The following is a 22,947-nucleotide window of genomic DNA, read 5'->3' as shown; positions in this document are numbered from 1 at the left end:
CTGAAACATACACCGATTGGCCAAAACAATAAAACCACTGCATGGCAAAGTGAAAAACACTGATTATCTCAGTACGATGCGATGTTCTGCTGGGTCCTGGCATTCATGTGGATGTTACTTTTGACACATATCACCCATCTGAATATTGTTAAAGGCCAAGTGCTGCCCCCATGCCATCGACACAAGCTTGCTACAGCACAAGAAGTGCTCAGGAATGGTTCGAGCGACCTGGCAAAAACTCAGAAGTGTTGACCTGCCCCCAGCTACATCCACAGTGGCCAAACCTCTCAGCCTACACCTCCTGGGTCCATGGCTTAGTGGGTCAGAGCTCATGTTGGCAGCATTAGGTAGACTTACACAATATTAGACATGTGGTTATAGTGTTGTGGCGCATCTGTGTAATTCCATCTCCTAGCTGTACTCTACATTGACCACAGACTTGCACTTTGAGCACTGTCCAATATACATACTGGAGATTTATGGGTCAAAGTCTCAGGTTATGAAACGTATGAACACTTTAAAAATGTTTCTCCTGAGAGATACAACCCACGTTTTGTTGTATTTGTTGCAAATGTTATCAGCAAGTGACATAGACAGGATTTTAAACGAGTTCATGGCTAAACTTATGTCATCACACAGCTTTACGATAAGATAAAGCATAGGGAAGAACACATTATGTAATTTATTGCACTTTACATCATAGATAAGACAATGCAACTGCCCTAAACAAATGCACTAAAAATGAAAACACACACCATTATAAAACAGTTTTATCAGCTTTTATTTAGTTTTTTTCACATTCCATTTCCTCCTCCATACAAAACAAAGTAGGAGCCGATTTTCGGTAGGCTCTGACCCCAATATAAAGAGACATGTTTTCCTGTCCCAAAGGAAGTTACCCTTCCTTTTCTTGGGGATACACAAGAAAACAAAACTGAAAAAAACTCTACATGTCTTAATGTAATCACCTTTTATTCCCCAACTTAAAAAATAGGCTACATAGTACATGTTTCTTATTTACAAAAGATAAAAAAAAAAAAAAGTGAAATCAAAATGGATTTTTCAATCCTGCTGAAGCTCTCAAGTGTGTGAGCAACCAATCAACCCAGTTAATATAATTGATACAATGTCTTAGTTTAATACTTTTATTTAGGGTGAAAAACACCCTACTGTTTTCTAACTTCTTCATTCTTTCTGGTTCCTCACAAAAGCTTTTAATTAAAAAAGGGTGACAAAAAAGCTTTAAATGTAATGCATAACAGTCATTAATGACCTTGGAGGTGTTTTAACAAATAACTCTCCACGGGAGGTAATACTGCAGCTCAGATGTCCATCTCAAACTGGCTGTCATCTGTTGAAAAGACACAAACAAAACAGTTCAGATTTAAAAGAGATACTTGACATCAGTTGGAAATAACAGCACAGCCACACCTTAACGGACGACACAGAAGGGAACCAATTACAGTCCTTATCAATACATTGAAAACTGGCGTGAAAAACAGAAAACATACTTGACTACAAACGGTGTAGCTCACAAATCTAAACCCCATGATGTCCTGTGTTTACAAGTACAGTCAAGAGAGAGGCAGTAAAAAGGGGTCAACCCTAATCCTCATGGTCTTTAGTTTGACAGCAGGAATGGAAGGGGACTGACAGATAGTTGCATGTACTTTTCTCAATAACAAATAGCTTTCAGCTTGACCATGAGCCCAAACCTTTACTCACACTCCTCCAAAAAGCCCCACGAGGGAATCATTGACAAACAAGGACTTTCTATCTCCCACAAGTCATAATCTCAACAGAGAGTTACCAGAAATACAGAGAAGCCACTACTGTAATTGTAAAATTGCTATTGATATCTGTATCCTCACAGGACGAGAATTACCAGCACACAGTGTAAGCTGGACCACTGTATGAAGTACTGTACAGCTGCTCGGTGATACGCTTCTGACCTAGTTTTAAAGGTGCGAAAACCCTGGTTATGTCCAAGAAGTCACAGCCTCTGAAAGACTAAACTAACACAGAGAACAACTGCTATGCTGCAAAAAAAAATGTTGGTACTGCAAGAACAGAATGCTGCACCTATCTGCAGCATTTGCACATGCTGGATAACACTCAGGACGATGTAAAATGAAGAGTCATGGTGAGGGGAAAAGCTTAAGAGCTGCAAGTTCATCATAAAATAAAGTCAGAAGAGCGCTGTGTGATATGTTGGGACAAAGTTGCTCAATCCAGCAGTACCAGTTTTTACATGTTTACATTGTACACGTGCACACTTGGAAATGTGTGTGCATCTGTAAAGTTACTTGACCAAGAAGTCAAACTCAGAGAAAACTAGAACAGAGGTTTTCTACCTGCAATGTCCTTCTCTTCCTCCTCTGCCTCCTCTTTGAGATCCTGCAATTTGCCCATGGGATGTGTGGCCGGTACCGTTACCCCTGGGATCTGGGGCAGACAGCATGGGGGGGTCCGGGCAAGAGGGGAATTTCTACAGTCCAAGAGAAACTTCCTGTCATAGATGATGCGAGTACCTGGGTTTAGGAGAAAAAAATATGCTTAGGAAAAACAATTTTACGGGATCAAACAGTAGCCCGATAATTACTGGAGCACCTTTGCACATCTGGGGAATTAAGCATCATTGCCATCCTGTACTGGAGAGGTTTTGAGTGGTAAAAGGAGAGGTGTGTGTGTGTGTGCACCCAGAGGGGAGGAATTAAGGCTGCCGCAGCAGTGAGTTCTAGGAAATCGGAGTACAAAACATGCTCTCGTTGAAGCAGAAGGCTTTGAGATTGAAGCCACATGCTTCATACTATGGCTGGGTAAAATCTTTAACATGGAAGGCAGATGCAACTCGCATATGTATACATACAAGAATTCCTCAAGTTTATTTTCGCGTAGCAATGACATGATTTCAGCTCAAACCCTACAGCTTGCAACATCTGAAGTTGACGTCACCGTTCAACCATGTTTGGCTAATTCCAAGCAAAAATAGCATCATAAACTTCTTGTTGTGACAAGTTTGACCAGGACATGACACTGTTCTTTATTGAAGTTTGAACCCTTATGTGCAACGCGAGTTCTGCCACTCCAAAAGGAAAAACATGTTATGTAACACCTGAGTAGTGAGCAGTTCACACTGGACAAAGGGAAGCAAAGCAGAGGGGAATGACAGAAAGAATTGGGGCAGGGAAAAGGGGGCTGGAATGCAACCTATGGCGCGAGCAATACGTTGCAAAGGGGTGTCACTGTATGGAGCAGTTATGTAAAAATAAACAGGGTCAGTCCAGCAACACATGCTCTGACCCCGACAGAGCGTAGACAACAATGTGTTGCTTATAAAGTGGAATGCAAGTCAAAACTGTATTGCAACGTCCTGCACCATGTTTACCCTTGGCACAAATTTAAAAATATATTGCACATACGCACCATGCATTAGACATTTACTCTCCCTCCCCCCGCCTTAACTTGAACAGAATGTTCTCTACTGTTCCTCAAATGCAGAGCAGAGAGCGGCGGGGATAGGACGGCCTCCCGATCCTCCACCACTCCAGGGGCCAATCACTTCTGTGTTCTGGCAGCTGACACCCTCTTCGAGTCACGGGTTAGATAGCTCTTGTTGTCTTTGGGCGTCTGTGTTTTGATGCAGCAACAAGTGACTGTTTCATTAGTCCTCTTTGTGTGCGGAAAGTTGTTCTCATTGGTTACGTGTGTGCCAACATTGATGAGCATCTTTTACACAAGATAAAGATGTCATCAGCAATTTAAAAAAAATATGCATACTTGCCAGTGATAGAATTGATTTGGAATAATAAAAATTTAGCAAAGTGGTAATATTCAAAAGCAAAAGCATGAACTACTGACAAGAGTCCACATTATTTGTTGGTGAAAGGGTAGCTGCAGGATTCAGTATTTGGTTCATTAAGTGCACTTTGCCAAATCGATACATGGCAACAAACTTGTTGACAACATGATGACTGAAGTCAAATGTCACTGTGCAGAGAGCAACAAGGCATTTATCCAACTTTACCTTGTTTATTTTTGGCTCAGCTTAGTTTAAAAGTGATGATTTACTGCTGTTAAACAAACTAGTATTACAATTACATATTTATAGCAGCTCGTGTATTCAAGAGCATTGTCCGCATGCTATCGCGAGATCTTGCCGCTGAGCTGTGTGTTGGCACGTATGCCCAAAAAACGGTTCAGTTACAGCTTAAGTCAACTAGCTTTATTTACAAAGCCCTGGAGGCAATTCTATCACACACACAAGCAGAATAAACACGAAACAATGACACCTCAAGAAAAAAGAGAGAACAGGCGTTTCTTGGAAAACTTCTCCTACCTCCAGGCGTGGTGGAGAAGAGCGTCCCCCCGGGTGTCTGGCTGTAGCAGTCCGGTAGCTGGGACCAGTCCTTCAGGGTGAGCACCTTGGTGGGGATGGGGCAGCTTTTCACTTGATTCGTACCCGTCGACATGCTAGCAGTGGTGTAGCTGCTGAAAGCGGAGTTGGACAAGTTTTTAAAAGCCTTCAAACTCGCGATATGTGCTCCCTCTTAGCCTCGCGTACTGATAATAGCTTTAAACTGCGAAGAGCTTTAGCTTTAGCTGAAAGTTAGCGAAGTAAAAGTTGCGCAAGTTTAACTCATAAACTGCAAACAAGCTCTGAGTTCGAGGCCCGGTGGTGTCCGTCGCTACAAGCAGCTACCAAATGCTACCATGTGCTGTATTTGTAGCCCCCACAGCTGCACCAGCCACCCGTGATGTTTTTGTGCAGCAGCTTCTGAGACACGTGGGTCGAAAGCTGCGCGGTGTGAATGTTTTTATGTAGGGGTCAATCCAGAGGGGCGGTGACAACGATGATGCAAGAAAAGAACGGATTTCTCCACCAATGTGGACCTCTGAGTTCGAGTGAATAGTTTTAAGCAACACGTGAAAAAATGTCCGAAGTTTAACAGTTAAACAAATGTTTATTTTATGTAAATATCAATGTAATGTGCAATATTGCAATATCTAATGTTAATGGTGTAATAATTCAAATGTATGTGTAATATTTGAATTCAGTGTGCAATATTCCATTAACGTGTAATATTGAAATGTAATTAGTAGTAAAGCTTTATCATGTGTGGTATTTCAATTTCATTTTCAATATTTAATTATTATTATTGTTATACTACCTCAGTATCATTGCCAGTTTTACCTACTATCTTCTGTATTGTAGTCTTATTTTACCTATTTTAATTTCCAGTATCGTACTTATACATTATTGTTGCTTTTTGTTGTTGTTGTTTTTTAAAAGGCACTACCTTTCACATGTTTCATATTTGCTAAAGAATTTCCTTTGGGACTAATAAAGTTGAATCTTATATTAATTCAACTTTATTTAAGTTAAAATGTCAAACTCAGATCAAAAATCTCTTTCCTAAGAGAGACCTGGCATCATATCTAAGTCACTGAAATGTGTGAAAGACAAAAAAAAATCCTAAATTGTTTTCATTACTAGATATGCTCAAGTTAATATAGAATGTAACAACAAAAATTCGCTGTTTGTTCTCTTTTACTGTTTTTATTTGTGATTTACCTGTGTGTTTGTGTGTGTGTGTGTGTGTGTGTGTGTGTGTGTGTGTGTGTTTTGCCCATTTTTGTAAATTGTTAAACTCCTGCTCCACCCTAAGAACAAGGGTTGTGATGAATAAGACATGAAACGGTGACTTCATTGTCCGTACTTGACATGTTCTCAGAAAAAGAAAGAGAAAGCAACTGGGTCAGCTCAGAACACACTGAAATGCAACATATACAACATACAAATACCTGCAAATTTACAAAAACCCAACTATTCAAACTTAGTGGCCTCTCAAGAAAAAACAACCACGTGCAGAAAAGAGAGAGGTTGCACTATAAACACATGTGCAAAACTCTAAAATGCAAACAGATAGAAAGTAAATAGTAATTTAACACAATTTAACTAAGATTCAAACCTTAGTCTCTCATCCATCCAGTTGTAACCTAAGGTTCTGTAAGGATCCCACTACATTCACAGAAGTTGCCTACTAGGGAATAGATCTGGTCTCTGTCGTTTTCATTCAAAACAAGCCTTAAAAGTCACCTGTGTAACTTTGCTTTAAAATGTCACCCAGAACTGTTCTTTGGATCAATAGGGTAAAATGAGTGTCTTTAGCATCAGTTTGAGTGGGGACACAATGGGAATTTGGAAAAATGCCAAACAGGGCTCCTCTGGTTCCCAAAACAGGCGCTCCTCCACCTCATGCTTGTCCTTCACGAGACAACACTGCCCTCTATATGGGCTTCAGTGTTGGAGGAAAATGTGCACGTTTCTCACGAAGTTCCTGTCCAACTATGCTCCTGTCACAGCTGCTATAGATCTCTGATGGAGTTCAACTGCAAGTAAAGGGGTCATGGTCATATCTGTTTTCTGACCTTGTTGTTTTTTTGTTTTTTTTAAACAATGAGGTGATACCGTTTTATTTTATTCACCGTTTATTTTGTCATTTTTATATCTATTACATGTTGATCAGTTGAGCATTTTGATTGGGTATTAATTCAGTGGTAGTTTATTGTACTACTTAACTTATTCAGATGTTATCCCCCCCCCAATCCCCACAAAGCCAGGAAAATCCAAATAAAATCAATCAATACAACCACAGCGATACAAAATAACAAAAATAATAAAAACAATAAATACGTACTGTCGGTGTTGCATGTTATGGCACACTTGTTAATAAAGAAATGTAAGGGAAAAGGTGAAAATTAAATAAATAAATTATCCAAAAATGCGCAGGTGCTGTCAAAAAATATTTTCTAATTGATGATATTCTAAATTTTTATTTTAATTTTGAATTTTACAAGCACATTCAATTCCATTGTTAGGAACATGTTATTCCCACTGTCTAGCCACTAGAGGGCATCATTGGCATTAACACATTGGGACCAATGTTTTTGTCTGTATACAGTATTATTGTATGTATGGTGGGATCTTTATTATTCATCATCGAACTCATTGGCTTTATATTATCAGATATAAACTCACTGCAACAGTGACAGTGCAAATGCACCGTTTTAGTTTTTAAAATTGACGACAACAGGCACACAGGTTATCTCTGTGTTTGCAGGAGCTAAAATTGGTTTGTTCGGTTGCTTTTGCGCAACATTTTAGTGCAAAAAAGCAAAATACATGTTTTATCCATTAGATGCATTTGTGATTTCATATAGATCAATTCTGAATGTAATGTTTATTAAAATAAATGTCTGACAAATTCTTTTTAAAGCAGAATATTTTAGGTTGAGTCATGCATGCATGAGCTCTTACATTAAATGCATTTACTACTTAAATACATAAATATGGAATATCTAATAATAATAATAATAATGTAGATCTTGGATACTGTGCAAGCGGAAATACGGTGACGTTACAAGACATTTTATCAATATGTTACAAAAAATACACACTATTAATTAAATTGGCAACACAAATAATCAGTACAATGATGAAATAACAACTGCAGATGCTGTAATGGCAATAAAAATGCGAAAACGGGGGGCGTCTACAAAACCGACATCCTCTAAGATCTTTGTCATCTAGCGGACGTAAGGCAAAGAAAAAAAACACACACAGAGGGTAAATCCGCTCTGGACGCTCATTGGTCGAGAAATATGGAATCAGATGACGTATAGTTCCGGGTTTCTAGGTCCCATAGAAAAGGTAACTTTCGGTCATTTCTCGGTTGAGACACGACTGACCGGGTTTTCCGCCGCTGAAGGTAAGAAATCCTCAAGCCTGCCAGTTAAGCAGGGGGTATCACTCTCTAGCTGGCCACCGTAATCCCATTAGCGCCTTTATCCCTTAGTTAATTTGTGTTCGTGTTAATTTGTGCGGTGAATACAGGCAGGTTGAAGCTACATCCTCGGCAGCTAACGTTAATCAACTTGCCGACCGTTGCTCAAAGCTGTGCCCACAGCGTGGCGGCTTTTGTCATCATTTCGTCCGTCATCCCGCTCTTCGCCCATTGTCAGATAACCCGTTTATACTGAGATTGAATTTGCCTCGAATGTTAGCTTATTTTGACGACGGACTATTCAGGAACATTGCTGTTTTGCACTCCGACGTTTAAATGATAGCTTTCTGCCGGTTTTGAACATGATGTTGATGCCCACAATGAACTTGGGCATTTTCCGATAAAACATCGTAATTTTTATATATATATGTGTGTGTGTGTGTGTGTGTGTGTGTGTGTGTGTGTGTGTGTATAAAATTTATAGCAGTATTTGTTTAAAATGTATAATTGATGCCATGGAAATGTGTGTAACCTGCTAGGTTGGGTTATGTTCATCACACCGTGCTATCTTTATTAAAATACAGGTGTGCCAGATTGTTTGCCTTGAACCGCATAACATGCCAATGTTTTGCAAGTGAAATGACTAGAATCTTTTGTTATTAATTCAAATCCAAACGAGAGAAAAGGTAGTCTCTGGAGGCAGGTAACAGTGGTTGGTCGTAAAGAGTCGAGTAATACAGAGAGATGTTATCTGTCTGATCACACTTTTTTTTCCCTAGTGAATTGAAATCCACCATGTGAGTTTCCGGGGAAAAATAAATTCCATCATCACCTTTTATTTATCTCATCTGAAGCATTGCCAGATTGTCGTGTTTTTTTTAAAATATTTGTACAGACTTGTTTGACGTCTGTTGGAGGTATGATTCACCAAAGCGTGAATCACACCAAGTGTGCAGTGATGCCTTCAGGACAGGGAGGGCCGGTTACTTGACTTCATTATTTCGTGAATTAGTTAATGTAGCTTAGTAGATACACAGTGTTTTAACTACTCACAAGAAAATGCTATTTTTCTGTCTGGTTTTGTGAGAATGATGTTCTTTTTTTTAACATAAAAGTAAGTCTCCCCTAATTGCATGCAGCTGTAAACTACAATTACTTAAACAGTGTGTGTGTGTATCGACATTCCTTTTCTAGTGTTCATGCAGCTCCGTCACGAAAGCAGTATTTTAGTTGGATGTTGACAACCATTTAAAATTACAACCTTTAGTTTTGATCAGTTTTAAGTCCTTCCTCTCCTCTGCCCTCTGAGGTTATTAGAGGGCTAAGTTTGACCTGAAGTGCCCTTTCGCTGACCACCAAGTGGGGTGAGCCTTAAGAGTATTGTCATTGGTTGTCAGTGGCTCGATCCTCTTCAGCCTAACTCACAGGGCTGTGGTCATTGGACAGTAGCCAGTATGGTCAGAGTGACCAAGTCTCAATACTGCTTCGTCCTCTGCGACCTTTCAGATATCCTGTCCTTTTATTGTTGAAAGGCAGACAGGTGTATCAGCACAAGGGAGGGGCCTTGCACTGCTGAATGGCATCCTCCTCGAAGGCTGTGCATATATTGAAAGCTTACAGACACACAGAGGCTGTTTTTAACAGAGCAAGAGAGCAAGTAAGTGAGTTCTGAGTGTACATCTTGGCCAGCATATAGTCCTGGAAAAAGAGGTAATCAGAGGCTTGGATTAAATGCCTTTCAGATACTGATAGTTGCAAGTACCTCACTTTTTTTTATTTACAAACCATTGTTTTGTCAGGGTTCTGTTTTTTTTTTCTGTGTAGTCTGCCACCACATGGACTTAGTTTACCAGTCAACTTCCCACTTTGAAACGGCTGTCGGCATGTGACTGATATCTGGGTGAAAGTCAATTAAGACTTTCTTTGCTTTGACTTTTAATCTTCTTTGATGGCTGGTAGTTGTGTCACTTGTGATTGATTAATCAGCTATTTCTGACCCTATTTTCTGTTTTGTCCCTACTTTAGCGGTAACATCTGGGAAACAGTGGACCAAATATTTTCAGGCTACAGCTGTGGGGAAAAATAGACTTGTGTGGGGGCTGACGCAGTTGTCTTCCTCTCCTCAGACATCTTTGGGATCATTCAAAGCCTGTCCAACCACCGCTGCTGCTCAAATTCCCTTTTATAGATACTCTTCCAGAGAACAGTATGGGTCTCCAGTCAGACTCCACTCTCCAAGCTATCCTCCTCGCTCCAATTCACCTTCTGGTGTGGTTGTACTCCATCCTCTCCTTCCTGCCCTGGTACTACATCACTGGAGCTGGCCAAAGGAAAGCTCTGTCCAAGCGGATAAAGGCACGTTCCATTTCAGGCTGCGCAGAGGGACCATACCGCTCTGTGGACCACTTTGATTGCCTGGCGAGGGAAGACTTCCCAGGCAAGGACACACTGGATAAGCTATTCAACCATGCTGTACAGCGCTTTGGAGAAGCTCACTGTCTCGGCACCAGAGATGTACTGAGTGAAGAGAACGAGATTCAGCCCAGTGGTAAAGTTTTTAAAAAGGTAAGGATGTTCAGATTTTAGTTTTTTTTGGTGATTAATGCTTGGGATGTCAAAATTGTAATTGTAAATTTGTCTGCTAGTTGATCCTGGGGGACTATAGATGGCTGTCCTACGATGAACTGGACTCCATAGTCAGTCAGTTTGGCAGCGGATTGGCAGCTCTGGGGCAGCAGCCCAAAAGCACCATTGCAATCTTCTGTGAAACCAGAGCAGAATGGATGATCACAGCCCAGGCATGCTTCAGGCACAATTTCCCATGTAAGTATGTTACAGTTGAAGATGTTAATCTTATCAAGTGTAAATGTTCAGTTCATTATGGCTTGTATTTTTATCCTCTCACTCACTGAGGTCTTTTATTCATTGTAGTGGTGACATTCTATGCTACCCTGGGAGAGGAGGCAATTGCCTTTGGACTGAATGAGACTGGAGTTACACATCTAGTTACCAGTGCAGAGCTTCTTGAGACTAAACTCAAAGTAAGTTCATCCCTTATAGCACATGTTCAGAATACATCTCCTGAGAACAAGAGAAGCAGTGATTTGAGTTATTCTCAGAAAACATCTAGCATGCCAATATGACTAACTTTATTTTTCATCATGAGATGACGACTTGGAACTGAGCAAATAGTTAACCTCAAAATCAGTACCAGGCATCCAGAAAAATACATTTTTTTGTCCTCATCCATGTGGATTAATGAATACTGTATCTGTTGAGAGGGTTTTCATAGTAGCAAAGTTCATGTTAAATGAACAGTGCTCAGTCTTATCGTTTAGTCACATCTTTTATCTGAATCGAACAAATATCTGAGTCTTAAAATATAAATTTTACAAGCACATGCACAAAGCAAGCTGCAGCAACATCGCCAGAAGTGGTAATGGTTAGGAATGTGTCTGAAAAACCAAAAAGAAGAATGAATATTTGGTGAAAAGCCTAATTATGTAGTGCATCTCCAGTCAACAGAGTGAAGCCAGTGAGCACCCTGTCCTCTGTAAGTTATAACAAACTATAGGACTTTGCCATAATGCTGTCATCAGTCTGTCAAAAAAACACACCTGGCCATTCTTGAACATATTTGTGGTTCTTCCGGTGTATAATTCCTATATTCAATAGGTCAGCCAACTTCCCATTTTAAATATAATGCTACTTCCTATGTGCCAAGAAATCCTTTACAATCGTTTATGAAAGAGGATCATGTAACTGGGCATCCTGTTGTGATACCAGCATTCTCTGCTGTTTCTCCTTAGAATGTGCTGCCACAGATCTCAAAACTGAAGCATGTGATCTACGTGGACCAGAAGAAAATTAACACAGAAGGCTACCCAGCAGGACTTTCCATCCACAGCATGCAGGCCGTACAAGACCTGGGCAAGCTGCCTGAGAATTGTATGTATCTCACTGACTCACCGTGGTTATGTTTTTTTTTTTTTTTCTTTTATGTGGCAAATTCAGTGGGGAAAAACCTCACATATACAGTGCAAGACAATGACTGTTTTGTTTGTCCTGCAGTGGAGAGGCCAATCGTGAAGCCCGAGCCCTCCGATCTGGCTGTGGTGATGTACACCAGTGGCTCTACAGGCAGACCCAAAGGAGTCATGATTATCCACAGTAACCTAATCGCAGGAATGACAGGCCAGTGTGAACGCATTCCTGGACTTGGGTGAGTTTCAGTGTTGGTCTGTGTTTATGATTTTAGTATAATGTAAAGCGTGCAACGGGAATGCTTCTGCCTTTCTCCAGCTTTCACTGAATCTCTCATATCTCCAGTGTTTGAAAATTTGCTGCCAAAAGCATGCACTGCCAAGCAGATAACAACCGAATTTTCCATGTAAATGTGTGCACGGAGAAGCTCATAGATTGAACGCCTCTTGCCACCCATCCAGGGGTGTGAGGATACATTCGTGCAGACTGTATATTTTAAACTGCGAACCAAACAACTGCACTCAAGACATTTGAAAATCAAGAAGAGGAACAGAAAACATGTTGTAACTGTTGGCCTGAACCTTTTCTTTCTCCTCCCTGTGCTCTGCCAGGCCTGATGATACGTACATAGCCTATCTTCCCCTGGCTCACGTTCTGGAAATGACAGCTGAAATCTCCTGCGTCACATATGGCTGCCGAATCGGCTACTCGTCCCCCCAGACACTGTCTGACCAGGTAATAAGCAGCACCAACACCAGTTTATGTGGTATCTGTCGATGTGTGTGCTGTATTTCTCAATGTAAGTGGGTGTAGGTGCTAATGCTTGTCCTCATCATGAGTAGTGGCTTAATCATTTTGTAATCACTGACTTTATCTGTTTTTTTTACCTTCAGTCCACTAAGATAAAGAAAGGAAGTAAAGGCGACTGCTCTGTGCTCAGGCCCACCCTGATGGCAGCCGTGCCGGTAAAAATCTTATGTTACATTACTTTTCCCATCCAGCACTCACTACTCTGTTCTTCTTTTCTGTGGTTGTCCTACTCATTTTCACACAGACACTTAAAAAAATGTATGCCAATTCATCATCAAATGTATAAACGAATCCTATATGCTTTCTCCTAAAAAGGAAATTATGGATCGCATCAACAGGAACGTGATGAGCAAAGTGCAGGAAATGAGTTTCATTCAGAAGACACTGTTTACACTTGGCTACAAATATAAACTAGAGCAAATCAAGAGGGGCTATGACGCACCACTCTGCAATGCGTAAGAACTCACTATGTTCTCTTCCGTACCACTGAGATGTGTTTATGTGGTTTTCACTTAGAAACAAACGTCATCTGTCTGTGCAGCTTGCTCTTCCGGAAAGTTAAGAAACTGCTGGGAGGACGAGTGAGGATGATGCTGTCTGGAGGAGCCCCCCTGTCCGCAGCCACTCAGAGATTTATGAATGTATGTTTCTGCTGCCCAGTGGGTCAGGGCTATGGCCTCACTGAAACCTGTGGAGCTGGCACCATCACAGAAGGTAAGAGGAGATTTAAAGTGTAGAATGAAGAGACTGCTGAAAGGTGAAAATGATGATTATGTTATTAAGACATTGTTTGTCATCATACAGTTGTTGATGTCAGCACCGGTCGTGTCGGAGCTCCTCTGATTTGCTGTGAGCTCAGACTCAGGGATTGGGCTGAAGGTACAGTAGTAAAACATGTTGGTACATGCTGTACCTGCAGTAAAGAATGTAAATTATGCTTTAATAGCAGGGCGGTTAAGTGTTACTGTTTACTCCTCAGGTGGTTACACCAGCAAAGACGAGCCGAATCCAAGAGGGGAGGTGCTGATCGGTGGCCCCAATGTAACTATGGGTTACTACAGGAATGAAAGCAACGATCAGGACTTTTTTGTGGATGAAAACGGGCAGAGATGGTTTTGCACCGGAGATGTAGGAGAAATCTACCCAGACGGCTGTCTACAAATAGTGGGTGTGTATATTTGTTCTCTAACCAGTTGCACTCAACACTATTCTCTTGTTGTGTGCAAAAGGTACACTATTCATACTGCACTTCCTGGCACCGATCCATATTCTGTGCTATTGTAACTTTTGACAGATTGTTAAGAGCGCACTGTGAACACATATTTATATTCTTGTTTAGACCGCAAGAAAGATTTGGTGAAACTGCAGGCGGGGGAGTACGTGTCGCTTGGTAAAGTGGAATCTGCTTTGAAGAACTGCACCCTTATAGACAACATCTGTGCATATGCAAACAGGTGAGTGAGTTCCACCGATTTATTTAGGAAAAGATAAGGTTACAGGAAATGTGATTTTGAGCCGGTTTTCCTCCAAACCAACAGATACAAATGGGAAGTCTCAAAGCTAGAAAACTGAAGTAAAATCAAGTGACAACAAATTAGCCTATGAGCTGTTCAGATGACAATAATGCACTAATCAGTCCTAAGAACTAAAACCATTGACAAGTGAAGTAATGCCATTGTCTCATTACAGTGTCACCTATAAAGAGGTGGGATATATTAGGCAGAAAATAAACACTTACTTCTTCAAGTTGATGTGGTGATCTGGGCAACAAGGGCCAAATTGGGATTACTGGACAACTAGATCTTAGCATCTCCAAAGCAGCAGATCTTGTGGGCTGTTCCCAGCATGCAGTGATTGGTATGTAGCCAAAGTGGTCCAAGGAAGGACAGCCGGTGGATGAGCAACAAGTGTCAGAGCACAGCACATGGTGGGTTAGGAGTAGGGCTGTGATTATTTTAGTAATCGACTATTCTATCAATTATTCTGGCGATCAATCAAGTAATCGGATTCTGTGAATGGCATACATGTGACAGCATCAAAAGTGAAAGTGAGCGCGCTGTGCAACAGAAATAACCGTCCTGGTGGAATACAGGTGGATATCTGCGGTGTATTGTACATATAGAGTACAGGGGTATTGTACATGTATAGTATAGTATGGGGGTATTCAACTAAAACTCAAAGCCATGGGAACATACGTGTATTTAGTTGGTGATGCAGAAATAGCATAAATATGTTTTTGTTTTGTCCATTTAAACTGCTGGTACTGCAGCTGATGGAACACAAATAAGAAAACTGATCAGTTTATTAGTATTTATTACAGAGAATATTCAATTAGTAACTTTAGATTCATTTTGATTTGACCACAAATTAAAATGATTTCCTTCATTAAGAGACAGTGTCAACCTACATGCACTTCAATACAAAATCATGTTTGAGCATATGAATTTTGATACTTTATTGTCTGTTAGAAATAATCAGCTGCATTGATCGGTCGTGATTGGTTTATTTTGTGCGGAAAACAAGTGAAATGATCGTTAAACGCTCCTGTTTGTGTGACAAGTTTGAATCAGAAAGTCTGAGTTAACAAAGAAAATTGAAAACCACTTTAATACCTGTTGACTCTGACTGAGGTTTTAGTTTTTGTTTAGCCGAGTTCTGACTATCTCACTATGTCTAACTACCTTCGTAGTTCAGTCTCTGATCTGTTAAATGCCATAAACACTAGAAAAACTGCACCGGTTAAAATAGAGGCGTCCCATCAAATTTAAAATCCTCTTATAATGTACTGATTATAGGTCTGGGTCTGTATAGGATGAAGTTGGTTTCGGACTCAGACAGCGGTCCACCAGTTAGTGAGCTGGGGTCTCGTACGTGGTTGATTAAATGAAGCCTTGATTCAGAGAATTTTGCCTCGAGGAATTTTAGTCATCAAATCACTCGGATAACTCGAGGAATCGTTTCAGCCTTAGTTAGGAGCTATGTACAGTGCCTGTGCTGGACCCATTCCTATGCGGAAAGTGCTTACAATGGGGCATGTGAGCATCTGTCATGATGGTTATGATGTGTGTTGTTTACCTGCAGGTTGTGTGACGCTCTGTGCAATGCTGTAGCCGACCATATGCACTCCTTCATGCCAACAGTGTTACTTGATGGCAGTGTCCTTCCTCAGCAGGATAATGCTCGCCATCACACTGCAAAAAATGTAACATGACAGTTTAGACAATTTAGAATGATCAATTAACCTCAGCATATTTTTGGACTGTGGGAGGAAGCCGGAGTACCTGGAGAGAACCCACGCATGCACAGGGAGAACATGCAAACTCCATGCAGAAAGATCCCTGGAAAGCTGGGACGCGAACCAGGGATCTTCTCACTGCAAGGCGAAAGTGCTAACCACTACACTACTGTGCAGCCCCGAAACCTGCTGATGTTCATTTAATTGAATTTTGACATAAATACTTATTGACCAAATACTTTCTTACTTAAATAATACTACATATGGCAGAGGTAAAACCCAAACATATCTTGATGTTTGTAATTCATGTTTAACTGTTGTTACTTTATCTTGAGCCCTTTTCAAACATTTTATGACTCAATTATTGACCAACTCCCATCCACCTCGCCCAACCCTTCCCTGGACTTCTCATACTAACAATTACTAATCCCAGCAGTGGGAGTAGAGCATTTCTTAACTTTTCCAGCACAGATGTTGATACGAGTCACTTTTGCCATTCCACGTCAACCTGCATTTCAATTGCTTTTATCTTTTTCTTCAGCTGACATTTGACCTCCTTGCTTTGCTTAAACTTCAGCCGACACTTCAAACCCCTTCAGATCTCACACCTTCACATCTGAACAACAAAGAATCCTCTCGAGCCCTCAGAAATCTAACAACTTCCAGTATTCATACACAACAGCTTTTAGTGCTTATGCTTGAGTCCGCACTTTAACTGACATGTTTCTGTGTATACACTTGTACTGTCACTGAATGTTATCACCCACACTTTGGCTGACATCTGAACCCATGAATTAACACTTCAGCTTCATTCAGTACTAGCAGTTATATTTTCAGCACTTTCATTTCAGCCATTTTTAGCTTTTTGCTTTGAGCTGTTAATGTCAATTCTACCACTATTTTAAATGTTTCAAATGCAAATATTCAGCAGTGAGCGTGCATGCATATGATTTTGTCTCACTTTAGTCTTTATTTATTTTTTATTTTTTTAGCCTCATCAATGTTGTGTTGTTTGTCCTTGCAGTGACCAAAACTACGTGATCAGCTTCGTGGTGCCAAACCAGAAAAGCCTGACAGGACTGGCCAAACAGAGGGGCATAGTGGGAACATGGGAGGAGATATGCACCCACCCTGACATGGAAAGAGAGGTTCTGAAGGCAATCAAGGAGGTCGCTGTTAACAGTAAGAGTTGACATGCTTCTTACTTACTGTGCTTGTGTCCTTGTATAGTATGCACCAGTATTTTAAGTGAAAAGGGCAAATTATTCATGAATATGAGTGAGCATCACTCTTTTCTCTCTCCTCACTTCTAGTTAAACTCCAGCGATTTGAGATTCCAGTCAAAGTGCATCTGAGTCCAGAGCCGTGGACTCCTGAAACAGGTCTCGTCACAGATGCATTCAAGCTGAAGAGGAAAGAACTGAAGAACCATTATCTCCACCACATAGAGAGAATGTACGGGGGGAAATAACTTGGAACGGTTTCACACAGGAGTCTTCATTATCACCATAACCACTGTTTGAATATGTAAATAATCATCCTGGGGCCCAGGTTTAGGCTGTTCACGTACCACAGGCTCGAACACGCCTAGAGGAGAAAAGCTAAAGCTGTAGGTAGTTGTAGCTGTTGATCCATGTGTGCTGCTTTTTATTCGTGTGTAGAAGTTTTGATTGTCCAGGAGATGCACCAAAGTAGCACCTCTTATTTCATGAAAAGGGTCTGAGACCATTACAACAGCGCTCAACTGCCATTCACTCAAGTCTGTTGGCACAGTTTCTAGATGATAAAACTGCCACTGTCGTCCATATGCTACTTATGCTTTGTTGTTACTTCCTGTCAAAATATTAACAAATGCCAACATCATGGAGGCTCGTAATGCTCTTTTGTAAAGTTTGGAGTACTGGTGTTACTGTGCCTTCTGTCTGCAGTGCTTGTGTAGTCAAGCAGAAGTCAGCGGCAACTAGATAAAAATACATGTTTGTTACAAAAGTGGCTTAAATGCCAAGTTGTTTACTTGTGACCTTAGGAAAAATACTCCCCACTCAGATACAGACATGGATCATTAATGAAAAGCACTTGTGTTCATGTCCGTTTTTTCTTCCAATGATGGCTTATTTAGGCTTTTGTTGTTGTACTGACTTGTTTAGAAAGGAAGACCAAAATGTGTAAATGTAAATGACTCAGGAAGATAAGCAAATGTTTGATAGATGAAACTCAACTAGTGGGGTTGCTTGTACAGAAACATTTCTGCCAGAATTCTTGTGGGCACCTTATTTATTAAAGAGCAAGCATGTTTAGCTACAAAAATGCTCATTAGCTCTGATCAGAACTTGTATACTGTAATAATGTGCATACTTTACCTCAGTTAACAGGTTCTTGTTCAATTTAGTATCAAAAGATGATCTGAACTTGAGTCCTTTCATTCTAACACCATAGGAGTGTTTGCTATGTATTTTTCCAAGTATTGTCGTGTTGATGGATTTGCATTGTTAAAACTTTAAGGACACGGACAATGACAGCCACTTTACAGTTGTGTGGTGAACCTATTTGTATTTATTACTCCATCATGGTCACATGCCTTGTTCACCATTTCAAAAATAAACATCTTTTCATATGAAGTGTTGTTTGACTTGTTTTATTACAAAAAAGAACATGCAGAACATACAAAAACAGCTTTATTATCTTCAACTATTCCAGTCTTGAAATCGGAAACAGTCACTAGCAATCTTCCAGACAGGCTGGTCATTGTTGGGTGATGCCTGAGCTGTTAGAAGAAAGTTCTGGTTGAAGAAGCGCTGTTTGTTTCCTTCAAACTTGACTGTACCGCCAGTCACCACAAGCAGTGTAGTCTGGCCTTGGGTTGCTTGTTCTGTGAATGGAGAAAAGAAACTGGTTGTGAATTAGCACATCTCCATACGGTTTGAATCACAGAGCTTACCTACATACAGTGGTGGAAGAAAGTTTTCAGACACCCTTTAAATTTTACACAATCTCAAATATTATCATGAAATATCTGTGGAAAAATCTTTTTGTTTCAAAAGCTGTGGCTGCATTAGACACACAAATGAGATTTTTTGTTAACAAGGAAAACTAACAAAACTAAATACTTGACAGTTTTAATGTCAGTTCTCAACATTGTCAGTATCAAAGTCAACAAATAACAGAATGTTCAAAACTGAACAAAAAATACATAAACTATCACATCATCAAATTAATATTTACTAGTCCTGCCATTAGCACTCAGCAGAGCTCTGATCCTGGCTGGTATGTTCCCCACGAGCCTTTCACACTGTTGACGGGTAATCTTGTCCCATTGTTCTTGAATTACTACTTTTAATTCTTCAGTTTACAGTTTGAAACAGACCTCTGAAAATCCACCACAGATTTTCAATGGGGCTCATGTCTGTAGATTGAGCTAGCCACTCTAAATCCTGGATACTGTGATCCTGCAGCCAAGTTCTACTGGCCCTGGATGTGTTCAAGGGACATTATCTGGTAGAAACACCCAGTTTTGACCTCGACAGAACAGTGGACGTGCAGAAGGGAGCATGTGGGTTTGGACAATGACACAATACTTGGCAGAGTTCAATGTGAGATGACCAACACCAGCAGCACTCATGCATCCCCAAATCATGATATTGCCTCCGCCATACTTGGCAGTAGGTACTGTACATGCTGGAGATAATGTTTCGCCTGGCCTTCTGCCAACCAATCAATTTTAAGTTTTTAATGGCTTTTTAGGATTTGTTTAGTATTTTGGCTGTGACTGTACTAAAAGATATTACACTTGAAGACCTAAGAGTTAATCTTAATGCAATATTTCACAAATGGCACAGGGTGTCCGAAAACTTTTTCCACCACTGTATTTTTAAATTAAATTTTTTAAAGCCCTGATTCAGAATTAGACAATTCTCTTTTACTCCTGGAAACACATTTGAGAATCATTGATAATACAACAAAATCCTTTGAGTTTGAGATTGCTCCACGCACCATGAACAGGCTGACAATCCAACGTGTGAACTTGGAACTCGCTTGATGGCAGCGATTCAAAAAAATCCCCAAGAGCATCCTGTCCGGACACCGCATTCCCATTCCACACCAAGGTCGCCTTGTCTAGATAGAGCCTGGTCAGGTTCTACAACATCAGAGAGTAAATAATGATAGTTAAGAGCAGCAATTATATTTGTCAAAAGGGAACATTATTGCACGCTCTAGATCAAGGGCACACAACCACCTTTATATTTGGAAAAACAAAGTTATCAGTACTCTCTGGCAAGCAAACTATCTGAGCTAATCCATGTCAAGTCAACCGTGTTTTTTTTAACCCTTCACACCTCCATTTTTTATTGCATTTTATTTATTTTTGATAAATAAATGACAAAACAATATGATAGAAAAATCACAAATATTACAGCCACGGGGGGAATTAGCTCCTAAGTTATGACTAAACTACAGAGCAGCTTTAGGGGTTGAAAAATAATGCATAGAAATGTTGTGTACATATTTTGCCCATGATGACAGATATGTACTTGGTTTGCAATTTTCTGGTCAGTTTAGCCCTTTTTAGAGGAATTTAGAGATACAGCCACAACTCTGATATGACAACACCCAGGAGGCCAATATCCAGTCCTCATTTTTCTCCCATCATCTGTGGCATCATATTATTAGAAATGGTCAAAGGAGCGTCTGTGTACCAAACACACTATCTAATTATTGTCCTTTAAAACCACACCTGAGCAGACACCTGGCTTGAGCTCAAGTGTGTGTTGTGCTTGAGTGGCTACATGTAACTCTTTTCTAACAATAACAGCTGAATTTTTCTGTAATCCAAAAAAGAGGATTATTTACATCCATTTATATTTTGTTCAGTGTAAATATTATTTTTACTACTATATTATTATTCAAGTTTCATGAGTTGAAACACAGACCTCAAATACAAGCAAAACATATATTGTAAGGCATGTAAAATACGCGTCATATCACCCATTTATTTCTTATTTCACAGCTGCATAAATTCAGTACTTCTGTTATGGAGAATATGTGTAATTCGAACAAAAGTGATTTCTTTACAGTCAGCAGAAATTTTGGACTGTCTATTGCAACTTTTGGTGATGTAAAGTTGTACCTGGAAATGAAAGTGCTTGCAATGCATAATTCTGAATTACATCAGCTATCACTGAATAAATCAGTGATATTCACAAAATTAGTTTTCATATGCATAATGGTTTCTTCACTACATATAACTGAATTTCTTTTTGAAAGAAATTTTTCATTCATGATTTGTCCAACAAAGAATAATTAAATTTTGACTTCTAACTATTTAAGGGAATTCTTTTGCAGTGAATTTGAAATTTTAACTTCAATATTTTCAAACACAACTTTTATACATATAAAAACAATAACCTTGAGGTGAAACTGCTGGAATGTGTTCATATGAAATCCAGAAGGACATTATTTTGACCACAACAACAATATGTAAAGAACTTCATGAATTTTGAAAATGAAATGTATTTAATATAGCTTACATTTTTACATTAGCTTTAAAACTGGTGGTGTTTTTTTAAATTCTTGATTATTAAATTATTATTATTATATCATTGGATTATTGATTTAAAATTTTCTACTGGGTCCCCTGTTAAATTTTTTTATTTTTGAAAATCACTGTTGGCCTTGAAACTAAACAGGATATCCACAAGGTACACATCTGTCTTGATATGGAAAATGATGAAAGATGCAACATTTCTAACAAGTCCCACCTACAGGGTTTCTGCAGAAATCATCCAGTCAAATTTAATGTTTTTAATGCCATTTTAATGCTATACTGTAAAAATTTTAATGCCACAACCGTGAACTCAACAAATTACACAGGTTTGGTTTTTTTTGTAAAAGACGATTTTTATACGAAAACTGTCCCTACATTTCACTATTTCTGAATCCAGAAACCATCCCTGACCACCAAAGGGCTGTAGTCATTTTACATTTCCCCATTACCCAGCTCTCCTCCTCCTGGTCCAGTCTGCCAGACACTTTAAAAACATGCAGCTTTTGGCAATTGTACCCGACCAGCCGGAACAATTATCGCAATGCTTCGGCATGTTTGCGCAGATGCACATATCTGACGGATCGCAGTCTATAATTACATATTATTATATCATTATTGTCAAATATTTTTCTTGAAATCTGCAGAAACAATTTTTAATGCCAGTGAGAATAAAATTAAATGATTTTTAATGCCATTTAAGGCCTTAATTTTCGCAAAATCAATTTAATGACTATTAATGTTTTTAAATGCCCGGCAGAAACCCTGGTATACCAATAGGTCTAATATTTGCAGCATGTAAGTACACTTTTCAACAATGAGGATAAAATAGTGACTTTTATGTGCTGTGTATAAGCAACACTGTAAATAACATCGAACGTTTAGGCAAGTTTGGACTATAATGTCCAAAAATCGTCTCACTCCAGTATTGGCCATGCATCAATGCAGCTGTAATGTTCTCATACAAATGAACTGGCACAACTCAAAAAGGTTCCTCGTGTGTATAACAAAACTCACCCTCCTTTTCTTATCCATGCAGTCGTAGTAAATGTTGACAAATTCTTCTGAATATCTGCATGACTGGTCGGCATGTGTCCTGAAATCCTTTGTGTGACAATCACGTAAATGCATAAGGTTTAAACACTAAATGAAACTTGTAGACGCAGCTCGTTGTTAAAGGCGCACATTGGACACCAGCTAGCCAGCTAGTTAGCCTGCTAGCTAGCAAAACACCACAACAGCTCTTTGATTTTAGCATTAAAAGTGTAGCGAAACCCTCAAACTTACCAGCGTGCTCGCCATAAGTGCAGATATATATTTCGAGCAAATGCTGAGCTCAATTATTAGAAAAGGTAGTTTGAATTTTTTTCAAGCAGCAATGTAGCTCTTCTTCCTCTGGTTCACTTAGCTAGCGGCACCTCCATTTTACTTCCGGAGCACCAACCATACCTGTCAAAATAAGATGTTTACACTTTACCTCAGATGATCACGGTCAAATATAAAAATAACTGCTTTCACCTGAACTCAGTGTCTGTAGTGATAGCATATTTTGTCTCTGTGAAATTTTGATCATTTGTAGAATGTAATAATTG

The 22,947-nt window shown here is 39.7% G+C and overlaps 3 protein-coding genes across 4 annotated transcripts; 1 reads left to right on the top strand and 2 right to left on the bottom strand.

Moving 5' to 3' along the window:
* Window positions 1–764: 764 nt before the first annotated feature.
* eif4ebp3l (eukaryotic translation initiation factor 4E binding protein 3, like) lies at window positions 765–4,779 on the bottom strand. The gene is made up of 3 exons (XM_023292149.3): window positions 4,340–4,779; window positions 2,355–2,531; window positions 765–1,351 (listed from the first exon to the last, which is right to left on the bottom strand). Exons 1-3 carry the CDS (start codon window positions 4,470–4,472, stop codon window positions 1,323–1,325), a joined length of 339 nt encoding a protein of 112 aa, XP_023147917.1. The 5' UTR covers window positions 4,473–4,779; the 3' UTR covers window positions 765–1,322.
* A 2,846-nt stretch (window positions 4,780–7,625) lies between these two features.
* On the top strand, window positions 7,626–18,434 carry acsl4a (acyl-CoA synthetase long chain family member 4a). 2 transcript variants are annotated; one of them, XM_023292141.3, is made up of 15 exons: window positions 7,626–7,772; window positions 9,813–10,352; window positions 10,433–10,610; window positions 10,719–10,828; window positions 11,597–11,735; window positions 11,859–12,009; window positions 12,383–12,506; window positions 12,665–12,736; window positions 12,897–13,036; window positions 13,123–13,295; window positions 13,386–13,460; window positions 13,561–13,749; window positions 13,921–14,035; window positions 16,841–16,998; window positions 17,130–18,434. In XM_023292141.3, exons 2-15 carry the CDS (start codon window positions 9,996–9,998, stop codon window positions 17,285–17,287), a joined length of 2,139 nt encoding a protein of 712 aa, XP_023147909.1. In that variant the 5' UTR covers window positions 7,626–7,772; window positions 9,813–9,995; the 3' UTR covers window positions 17,288–18,434. The 2 variants fall into 2 exon arrangements, with proteins under 2 accessions (XP_023147909.1, XP_023147910.1); XM_023292142.3 differs by having other exon boundaries at window positions 7,671–7,772; window positions 9,914–10,352.
* A 1-nt stretch (window position 18,435) lies between these two features.
* Window positions 18,436–22,798, bottom strand: nxt2 (nuclear transport factor 2-like export factor 2). The gene is made up of 4 exons (XM_023292145.3): window positions 22,643–22,798; window positions 22,373–22,459; window positions 19,807–19,951; window positions 18,436–18,685 (listed from the first exon to the last, which is right to left on the bottom strand). Exons 1-4 carry the CDS (start codon window positions 22,655–22,657, stop codon window positions 18,501–18,503), a joined length of 432 nt encoding a protein of 143 aa, XP_023147913.1. The 5' UTR covers window positions 22,658–22,798; the 3' UTR covers window positions 18,436–18,500.
* Window positions 22,799–22,947: the final 149 nt, after the last annotated feature.

This window comes from Amphiprion ocellaris, chromosome 13 (genome assembly GCF_022539595.1).
Source record: "Amphiprion ocellaris isolate individual 3 ecotype Okinawa chromosome 13, ASM2253959v1, whole genome shotgun sequence".
NCBI classification, from domain to species: domain Eukaryota; kingdom Metazoa; phylum Chordata; class Actinopteri; family Pomacentridae; genus Amphiprion; species Amphiprion ocellaris.
This window is presented reverse-complemented; position numbering and strand designations above follow the sequence as displayed.

Excerpts from the sequence above, each read along its gene's own strand:
- nxt2 (XM_023292145.3), bottom strand. Across the intron at positions 19,952-22,372 it reads GCATGGATAAGAAAAGGAGG|AACCTGACCAGGCTCTATCT; the intron begins GTGAGTTTTGTT and ends CTGATGTTGTAG. Across the intron at positions 18,686-19,806 it reads GGATTGTCAGCCTGTTCATG|AACAAGCAACCCAAGGCCAG; the intron begins GTGCGTGGAGCA and ends CTCCATTCACAG.
- acsl4a (XM_023292141.3), top strand. The coding sequence starts at position 9,996 with ATGGGTCTCCAGTCAGACTCCACTCTCCAAGCTATCCTCCTCGCTCCA. Across the intron at positions 10,829-11,596 it reads TTCTTGAGACTAAACTCAAA|AATGTGCTGCCACAGATCTC; the intron begins GTAAGTTCATCC and ends GTTTCTCCTTAG. Across the intron at positions 13,461-13,560 it reads ACTCAGGGATTGGGCTGAAG|GTGGTTACACCAGCAAAGAC; the intron begins GTACAGTAGTAA and ends TTTACTCCTCAG.
- eif4ebp3l (XM_023292149.3), bottom strand. The coding sequence starts at position 4,472 with ATGTCGACGGGTACGAATCAAGTGAAAAGCTGCCCCATCCCCACCAAG. Across the intron at positions 2,532-4,339 it reads CTTCTCCACCACGCCTGGAG|GTACTCGCATCATCTATGAC; the intron begins GTAGGAGAAGTT and ends TCCTAAACCCAG. Across the intron at positions 1,352-2,354 it reads GGAAGAGAAGGACATTGCAG|ATGACAGCCAGTTTGAGATG; the intron begins GTAGAAAACCTC and ends TCTTTTCAACAG.